General features: G+C 44.1%; 3 protein-coding genes across 3 annotated transcripts; 1 reads left to right on the forward strand and 2 right to left on the reverse strand.

Annotated features, from left to right (window-relative positions):
• Window positions 1-1,511: 1,511 nt before the first annotated feature.
• PPTG_17203 (hypothetical protein) lies at window positions 1,512-1,817 on the reverse strand (the record flags this gene model as incomplete). Its single annotated transcript, XM_008915084.1, has 1 exon — window positions 1,512-1,817. One exon carries the CDS (start codon window positions 1,815-1,817, stop codon window positions 1,512-1,514), a length of 306 nt encoding a protein of 101 aa, XP_008913332.1.
• Window positions 1,818-3,944: 2,127 nt separating this feature from the next.
• PPTG_17204 (hypothetical protein) lies at window positions 3,945-4,595 on the forward strand. Its single transcript, XM_008915085.1, has one exon. It carries the CDS (start codon window positions 4,094-4,096, stop codon window positions 4,397-4,399), a length of 306 nt encoding a protein of 101 aa, XP_008913333.1. The 5' UTR covers window positions 3,945-4,093; the 3' UTR covers window positions 4,400-4,595.
• A 2,731-nt stretch (window positions 4,596-7,326) lies between these two features.
• Window positions 7,327-9,142, reverse strand: PPTG_17205 (hypothetical protein; the record flags this gene model as incomplete). The annotated part of the gene is made up of 3 exons (XM_008915086.1): window positions 7,327-7,753; window positions 7,920-8,766; window positions 8,830-9,142. The coding sequence occupies 3 exons, from the start codon at window positions 9,140-9,142 to the stop codon at window positions 7,327-7,329; spliced, it is 1,587 nt and encodes a 528-aa protein (XP_008913334.1).
• Between the last annotated feature and the right edge of the window lie 626 nt (window positions 9,143-9,768).

The following is a 9,768-nucleotide window of genomic DNA, read 5'->3' on the forward strand; positions in this document are numbered from 1 at the left end:
CTGTGGCTTGTAGAATATTGCAGGCAACGTTCTCTTGAGCAATAGCAGAGTCAGGATCCAATTGCCGAAACTCGCACCAGATATCGTGATAGGGGTGTCCTCCGCAGCCAGGACGAGGCACCGTTACGGCATCCACTGCTAGATGGCTGCTACTCACGAGGGAGCCGCGAATCTAACTTCAATGCGCTTCGTCGAGGATGTTTGACTTGGGTTTGAACGGAAGTGTAAGTTTGCATTAGTAGCCGTGGTAAATTTCAAATTTACAGGAATAGCTAAGCTTCCATTTGGTATGGGCAAAAAAGGCGTGGCGGGTCACAGCTCATTTTCGAAGTTTATAATGTTTTAGAGTTTTCCTATCCTTTTACGATGTTACATGTTCGCCGGTGGGTGCCTACCAGATAAAGTGTAAATCGCTTCTTGAAAATAATTTAAAAAAAAAAAACTTATATTTACTGAGTAAACGAAGAGTCGCTTCACATTCTCATTCTGCAACTCCATCAATATTATCTTGATTTACGTAAAGAAGACCCTCTTATAGCAACTGGCCTGATACATCGGGAAACCTCTCACACATATCTCAGCACAACTTATATTTAGAGACAAGTTTAGAGAAACTTTAAGTCGATTTTATGGCAATTGCTGTAGACATCGACAAAATGCGCCTTCAATAATGCGTACTTAGTATGAACGCGAGGATGGCAAATTGTCAGCAATGCCAGCGCTATGAAACACTCAACCCATGACGTGGGCCTTGCCTTGCCTTGCATTATAGGGCCGATGTGGATTTTATGCAGACCGAATTGATCTTGCCGTGAGCTATCGCTCGTGTAATCACTGCTATCCTTATTCATACCATCAAATGCCGGTAAGACTCGATAATCGTAGGAAATAATAACGCGTCGAAATGTGAATTTGGTTGATTGACTCTAAAGTCGTAAATAATTTTCCATAGGGCAACACAACATAAATTATAACATAAAAATAAGACCTCAACTAAGATAACATTGGTTGGATACTTATAACAGAGCATCCGGTTATAACGGCCCGAGAGGTAACTAAATCAACGAACAGAGCATCCAGTTAATTTTCGCCTGTACAGAATGAACGCTTGGGCATAAATAATCTATAACTAGTATCTTGTAGTACAACACTCACAATAGCAAGTATCAGTACTAGTAGTTGTAATGAGTGTTAGCAATGACAAATTTAGTTGGCTTCGTTACCTCATGACAAAGTCAAAAGGTTCAATAATTTGCCAAGATATACATGCAGAGCATTGCACGAGTGTTGAAAAGGATTACAAACTGTTGATGATCACCTAGCACATTAACGGACGCTTGGAGTTATGCGGCTTTCTTATTGAGTTACTACAGTAGCTGTGTACATGCACTGTAAAAGCTGCACTCAAATTGTCGAGTCCATGCTATTTGCAAAGAAGAAAAGGATGTAGGTTTGGTCGGGATTTAACGTCGTTCCAAGGTGTCCGCCCCTGTCGTGACGACCTGTCCAACTCATGCAGCCACTTGAGGAATCTGGGATACCGGCTGACCCGGGCAAGCACCATCGCTAACCAGCGTGATGTTGCGCTCTGGGTTGTTGCAGCTGGCAAAACTCAAGTCACACGTGTTCGGGTAGGTAACTCCGTCGGAGCCGCAGACCGGAGGGTCATCTTCCGGGCACACCACGTCGTTGCAGCAATTCGTCTTAGTGCCAGGTGTCTGCGCACACATTAGCTTTCTGGACAAGATCGCCGGAGAATCGGCAGCCGTCGACGAGATCGTGACGGCCAGGAGCGCGAGATAGAAGGCAATCTTCATCTTGGGAGAGTTGGATGGAATGTAGTAGCTTCGAGGAAATTAGAGAATGAAGTACTAGCTGCGGGGTTTCCTTTGTTTTGCTTCATGCTACTTAGCTCGGATTGGTTGCAACGCACGCAAGTGCCAAATACTCGTAATCATGATTCAAGAGCGAGATTGACACATATAATTTACTTGGCATTTGTAAATCATCCATTCTATGCGAATGGGTGAAAGCGACTCGATCGGCGACACGAATCTATGCCTGAGGATTACACCCAGGACCAATCAAGCCCAAATTCCTGACGTGATTTGGGGGGAGGAGGATGTGGTGTGCTCTGCGTCTGCCAGCGAGCTTTGTTTCCAATTTATCGGCCAAAAACCGAAACCATTTTGAGGTGGGCCAGAAGTAGGGGAATGTGACAAGAGTATTGTAGATTCAATCTTAAGTGACAACGAATCTTTGTCAAAGATCAGTTTAACCTGATGGTGACCGAGATTACCGAATGAAGAATTTAATAAAGCAGTGCTCGCCAGTATGAGTATAGCCTCCCTACTTGTCTTGACGAACAAATTCTGCAATGCACTCCGCTTGTGTCAGCAGCAATAAAATATTTCGAAAAGAAGTATTGCAGTGTACTCCCCTCAGCCATGTAGCACAGTATAATGAAATTCAGGCTTCTGCAGAACAAATCAAGACACTGAATTAGCAACCCGCCCGTTAGACAACATTTATCACTGGCAAAATGTGAGCAAGCAGTACATTGTCGGTAGGACCCCCTGACAACGGTCTTCTCGTTGTCTGCAGTTCCTGACATCCCAAATGACCACGGTTTCTATTTGTAGCTCATGAACTCAGCTTCGATGTCTTTGCAGAATCGACCCCACCTTTCTGTATGCATTTTGTAACAAAGCCAGCAACATAATAAGATCTTATCGACTCGAGTACAAACGCTCAGAACGTTGTTTCATTGTCTGGTGTAGAGCAGCTAATACTTCACTATTGTTTCTGTCACGGTTTTCAATTTCTATAGATTGCTCTTGCCAGGGCAAATTACTGTACTGGTCGATCCCACGGAACGTCTTACTGGCATTAATACTGTCGGAGATATTGCTAATGTTGTCAATTAAGTTTGAATGCATCTCTTATTCAACTCTTGTCAAATCCCCGAGAATGAAGTGGCATACATCCAGAATGTTTATGTAAAATCCACCCACCCTTCAGAGGACCGACACAAGCAGTTCACGTAAAAAGCCAGAGAAATGAATGACTATACCAAATTATACTTGACTTTTAGTTAACAGATGATCCTCCCGGTAGTGATATTATCACTGATAGAGTCGATATCTAGCATTCGCTTTCAAGAATCCGGTTCCTGATTAATTGAACCTGCTCATTCAATGGGCGCCATTGAGAAAATAACGGTGGAAAGAAAACAATAGAAACGAATACATTGTGTTGTGCAGGCAGCTGTTTGATACTCAGTGATTATTTAGTACCGGTACTATTATGAGCAAATATTTGAATTCAGATTTGTTGCGGTTTCGACGGCTAACTACACTCAATGCTGCGCCAGCTGCATCCTCGTCTACAGAGAACATCCCCTATGGTGATGTGTCCGCGGTAGTAGCGCAAGTAGTATGGGCAAGTAATATCGACTCTAAAGTCACTTGTTTGATGTGAAAGCCTAAATAGTGGTTCCCTCTACAGTGTACTAATGATTAGTGTCCACAGTAAAGAGAAGATTGAGGTCGCTTTTCAGTGAGAGAACACTCTACCGTGTACTATTGACTAGTATCGATAATAAAGAGAAGATCGAGGGTAATTGACCTTGCTTTGCAGTAATGGCATGGGTAGAACAGTCTACACGTGTTCTCCCATTGCATTTACTGCAAAACACACTGCACGAGTCCACCCATTGTGTTCACTGTAAAACAAGATGAACTGACCTCGATCTTCGCTTTATTATTGGTACTAATGCAAAACATTATTAACATTCTACATTGCATGCGCAATGAAAAATGTCACTTATTTCTTTTGAACTGACAGTCAATTTATTAAGTGTACAATTCTGTCCTTTTACGAAAAATTCTCTACGTGATGTCCTTTCCAAGTTCTTGGCAGTTCTTTTCAATTTGATTATTCCTGATTAACGCGTGAACTAATCTAACGACCGTTTGCGGGCAAGCGCATGTAATCATTGGTAGAAGCAAAGGCAATTGGACACAGCGTAGCTGCTTGAAGCTCACTCTTCAATTTGCTACCCAGCTACGACAACCCATCCAACTCTCCCAAGATGAAGATTGCCTTCTATCTCGCGCTCCTGGCCGTCACGATCTCGTCGACGGCTGCCGATTCTCCGGCGATCTTGTCCAGAAAGCTAATGTGTGCGCAGACACCTGGCACTAAGACGAACTGCTGCAACGACGTGGTGTGCCCGGAAGATGACCCTCCGGTCTGCGGCTCCGACGGAGTTACCTACCCGAACACGTGTGACTTGAGTTTTGCCAGCTGCAACAACCCAGAGCGCAACATCACGCTGGTTAGCGATGGTGCTTGCCCGGGTCAGCCGGTATCCCAGATTCCTCAAGTGGCTGCATGAGCTGGACAGGTCATCACGACAGGGGCGGACACCTTGGAACGACGTCAAACCACGACAAACTACATCCTTCTCTTTCTTGCGACAAACATGGCCTCTGTAGTTTGAGTGCAGCTTTTACAGTGCTTGTACGTACAGTAAACAGCAAGTAACTCAATAAAATAACCGCCTAAATCAAAGTCAGTCAAATTGTTGGAGCTAAGTGATCTGAAAATTAAGAAATAAGCGGGCAAGTATTATCGCAGCTCCAAGAACAGTGTTAGAGGACTGGCCGTTACTGAATCTATAAAGGTGGATAGGAGTATCGTTGCTGTTTCCTCATTTTTTTCATCCAAAACGGGAGCTACATGTAACTTCGGCTCTACTTCAGCACGGGGCCTGTGCAATTCCAAACTTTTATAGCCTAACGTGCGCAAGAGCTGTTCGTCGCGCTAAAAAGATTTGGAAAGAGGCCGCTTGGTCACTTCACTTAAGCCTGTTCGTTCAGGTTCCTCCCTGACTAGAGACGATTCGAAACGCATTTAGCTTGTGAGGTCATTTTTCCATCATATGTGGACTACATGAGGATCATGTGGTCCACACATGTTTCCTCTGGATAGTCAACGATTTCAGGCGCTAAAATTAAAGGCCTGATTAATCCTTAATCACGAGTTAAAGGTGCGGTAAGATTAAGTCGCGACGTAGTTCTTAATGAAAGGTGCTCTAACCAGGGCTGGGTTTGTGAGGGCTTCTGCTTTATTTTCCTGGCAAAAAACGCCATAAGCAAAATGCCCCGCTTTGTAACGTTTACAATTATACAGGCACAAAAAATCAGAAACTGTTATTCGGTGCCTGGAATCACTCCTATTCGAGAGCGCCGGGCATCGGTGGTGCTTCGAGGTACATACATTCAGCTGCAACACGAGCTCTTGGGATGAAAGGAGATACACCGTCTGGAAGCTGTCTTCACCACACTGTTTTGCCTGATAGTGAGACACACCGCATTGAAAGTAGTCTCTTCATCAGCCCATAACGGCGATTTTTTTTTATCTACCCGTATACATAGATCAGAATTTGAGTTATGCTCTTTAACTTGCATATCATTGTTATGTTTTATGTATATTTACGTGTGCTGCAAGCCGCAACAGTGTGATGCAAATCAAATGTGACTGTAAATGAATGAAGCTGGCCACGGGGTTTTGGCTTCAATTTGACATGGAAGCACTTCTTGCCAAAGCTGTGATGTTGCTTCATTTATTGCCACCTTCGCAGACCTCCATGTTTAGCTGGACACGCATTTCCCAGCCCTTCTAGCTCTATCACGAAATGCAGCGACAACAGGTGCAGTTAAAATTCCGTGACGGTAGTACAAGTAACTAATTGGCACACCAGCCGGATAATGGATGCGACTGACTGCTCTATCCGGACAATATAGTTGAATTATATTGCCGATTATGCCGATAAAGCCGCGGCAAAAACCAACCTTGCTCTAACGACAGTCATCACAATCAGGGATTGACCGTTGTACCAACGCTCCTGCTGCCCTACTATCTACTGGGTTCATTTAAATACTGCTCAAAGTACTTGAGTAGTCTGTAGTTAGGGACGAGGTGGAAACTACTTCTCATGCAGTAACCAGTAACTCCGATTGCGAGCGGATATTACTGTCGAGTTCCTGGCAAAGTACTTTCTGCAGCGGAAGGAGAGCACACATTTACTTGGTCTCACGTAGAAGACACGTTCGCAGCAATTTATTTTGTCTTCAAGATGTTTGTGCTCCAACAAGCCAAGCTTCGATACCGAGCTACGACCGGAGCTCGTAATGATTTCCAAAGCGATGTGACAGGCTCGGATGGTTTGTTTGTTACTGGTGTATTTCGTCATGAAATCTAGGTCATTTGTAGGAGCTAGTGATGCCGTACTAGACCAAAGATCTGTCTACCCGTATATCTGTTGCTGTCGTTCTCGACAACGGTACCTGACGTGTATCCATATCTTTAATACAAACTACTGGTGAACTACTATATAACTAATTCTCAGAATACTAAAACCCAGAGTACGTACCTGAATCGCAGACCCTCGGTAAACCTGTAGAAAAAGATACTTAGGCAAGTATCGTAGTTTCACAGTATCTCTGGTCTGATATAGATATTAATATGCGTATAGTTGTCGCGATACGTAATAGAATGCGAAACCATATCTCTGAATGGGTCAATGTTGACCCAGTCGGACAAGAACAGCATTCAAGCAACCTTACGTGTAGCCGATTACTTGATGACTTGAACTTGACCATGCCCGTCACAATGAAGGCGGCATGAAGGCGAAGATACCACGCAGGCCGAACAGGGAACAAATACAGTGTATTGTTCATGCCAGTTAGGTTGGTGTTTTGCTTGATCAAGCTCTAGCTACCAATACTTTTTTTATAGCAACGAAAACTGTAGTAAACAGCTGTTTCTGCTGACAAGGAGTCTGGTAAACCCAATTGGTAGATGGGGAAATCGAGATTTTCAAGGAGAGCTCTTCTGAAGCTATTGCTATCTGCACTTCATTTCAGCTACATTAGCTTATAGTAAAAGAGCCTTTCATAACTGATTGCAAACACAACATATAAACACCGAACGAACGGGCACCTTACTAGCACGTGAAATGGACAATGCTCGAAACTTTTTAAGATATGGAGAAAATGCTGTTGCTGTAAGGAAGCGCCGGTAATATCCAGAGCTTTCCGGGCAACGCATGGCGTTGGTGCTTTAGAAATCTAGATTCTGAATGTGAATATACTATTACCATATTATTTACTACTACGTCAACGTAGTAAGTACTTAAGAAGATAATTAACGACATGTAGAGTCCATCCCTGTTGACAATAGCTTATTACTGATACCCATCTCCACGTTTGATAGTTGTACTGCTTCTGCCACAACGTTACGATACTTCACATTTCTCCTTTAGTTCTTGTTGGCCAAACTTTTGTTGTAAACACCATCGTATGGTTCTTCAGTGGCCAAGTATTTGTACAGATACGCCTTAGGAATCTGCCAATTGAATGCCGGTACCTCGGACACGCATGTTTTGTCAAGACTGGAAAGATCTCCAGAATTCTCCACAAACGAGGCAAGCAACTTCACTCCACAAGTTGTGCCGTCAACGAGAGGAGTAGACGCAATAATCCCGTGTGTAGCGTAGTCAACAGAAATAAGTTCTTTCTTCGTACCTTTCAACACTTCCAACAGGGACACCGCATACTTGTGCGGTGTTTGCGTGTCCAACTTGCCGTTTAATAGTAGAACACTCGCTTTAATTCGGTATTGTTGCGCTCGTGTTCCAGTAGTCGTCGCGATCGTAAATGATAGCGTTTGAATCGTAGTTTTCAATCTGAAATTCGTCACAAGTAGCAGATTTTTCTTTGGAGAAGGCACAGTAGAGTGGGTTTAACTTGTAAATCCCGCCCTCACCCACTTCATAAAATCCACCGTCGGAGATTTTGGTGTCCTCGAATCGTTTTTCTATAATCTGGCTGGATCGCGTTGGTGTTTCCCACATTTCAGAGAAGACGATAAGATAGTACAGCAGCATTGACTTGTACGCGTTGTCTGGGTCCGAGTAGTTGACGTATTCGTTGAGACTCGTGAGAAGGTGATTCAATATTTTGACGTCCTCAGATCCACATTGGTCAAGTCTGTAAATAACGGGAGGGATGAGAGTTCGAAGATTGGGGTCGGCAACTAGCAGCCCCAGAATGCGGCGAAGAGAGAACGACGGAGGCTCGCCGTACAGGATATCGGTTCCAACGTCCGCCGAACTCAAAACTTGAGAACAGGTCGAGTTGGGGTCCTTGTCAAAACTAGTGATGATCTGTTGTAGAGTAGACGACAAATTTCTTGGGCTAAAATGTCGACTGCAGCTGTCATCTTTATCGCACAAATTGAGGAAAACGTCTCCAACCTCCCCGAAATCTGTATCCCACAACGATATATATGGGAACCGATCTCCAGAAGCACCGGAGTTTGTTGCAACGCTGTCGAGAACATATCCTGTCACACTTGAGGGGTCCAAATGAATGAGTCGTTCCACCAAGGCGGTCCCGTAGCTTCCGCCGTAAATAGTAGTGTTCTCACCATTTGTGTACTTGGAGATGAATGCGGCAACGTCTGTAGCAGCACTAGTCATGGAAAAGGAAGATAAATCTCCATACTGCGATTGCAATTCTTTTGCGCACGCAGAAACTTCTGACGAGTTCATCTGGCTACCCGAAGCAGAACGAGCAGCTGCTGTCTCAGAAGCAGCACAAAATAACCGTGTGCTTCGGCCACTGCCTCGATGATCAATCGTGTAAATGTTTGCTTGTCCTTTTAACTGAATATGCAATTCCGTTATCGTTGGTTCCACTAAAAAAAACAGTCCCCTAAGTTAGAAAAAAGAAAAAAAGAAACCCAGACAGTTTTACGTACATCCTGTAGAAGAGTACCCGGGGCCTCCCTGTAGTAGCCACACGTTCGCTGCTGTGGCAGGGTCCTCAGTCGTCGCTGGGAATCGCTTCACGAAAACTTCGATTGTCGGATTCACCCAACCTGGCGTTTGGCAGATACCAGGGTGACATAGTGGCGCGTTGTAGATCACACACTCAGCGTGCTGATCGTTCGGATCGCCGAACGTGAAGTCTGGACACGGTTCCCAATTCAGTTGAGTTTTGTTGACGGAATCGGAGACGATTTGAGTGAACAGCAGAGTAACCGCTGATATGGCCACATGGTGAGGCATCATCCTATTTTCGTGGCAAATGTGTGCGCTTGTCGTCAAAAGGTGGAATGAGGATAGGAGTGCCAACACCGACTGCATGTAGCCAGGGTTGACAATCCTCTCCTATTAGTCAGACTACAACATTGCGTAGTTCAAGCATCAGGAGTTCGTTATCTCCAGCAGTTTAAGTTAGACGGTGTAGACTAATGTTCAAGAAAGTAAGTATTTACATCCGTGTAACCAGCGTTTTTTTTTGTCACCTAGCATCTCGAATAGCTAGACGATGTCAACTACTAGACTGAAAGAGAACATTTTCATTGGGTTAGGAACCAGAACTCTCCTGTTCGTCTTCTGTGATTCAAAAGTTATTTTTTTTTAAAGTATTTGTTTTGCAGCGGTGTATTCTTTTTAATTAATAAACGTGCATTCTCTCCTGCCTAAGCCCACTTCCTGTTGAACTCGCCTTGTTCTGTAATGTAATCAAAATTAAATTTGCGTTTGTTTGATTCAACCACGAAGGGCATTGTGTTTTGTTCCATATCCTAATCTGAACTAATACGAGGTTTGTCCCACGCCGCAATCAAGGCATATGATGAGATGGAGTTCTGCCCAATGGTAACCAGTGTAGCACAATGCATGCAAGGCTTTTA

This window comes from Phytophthora parasitica, assembly GCF_000247585.1.
Source record: "Phytophthora parasitica INRA-310 unplaced genomic scaffold supercont2.67, whole genome shotgun sequence".
Taxonomy (NCBI): Eukaryota; Oomycota; class Peronosporomycetes; order Peronosporales; family Peronosporaceae; genus Phytophthora; species Phytophthora nicotianae.

Bases quoted from the DNA above. Each gene is read 5' to 3' on its own strand.
- PPTG_17204 (XM_008915085.1), top strand. From the start codon at position 4,094: ATGAAGATTGCCTTCTATCTCGCGCTCCTGGCCGTCACGATCTCGTCG.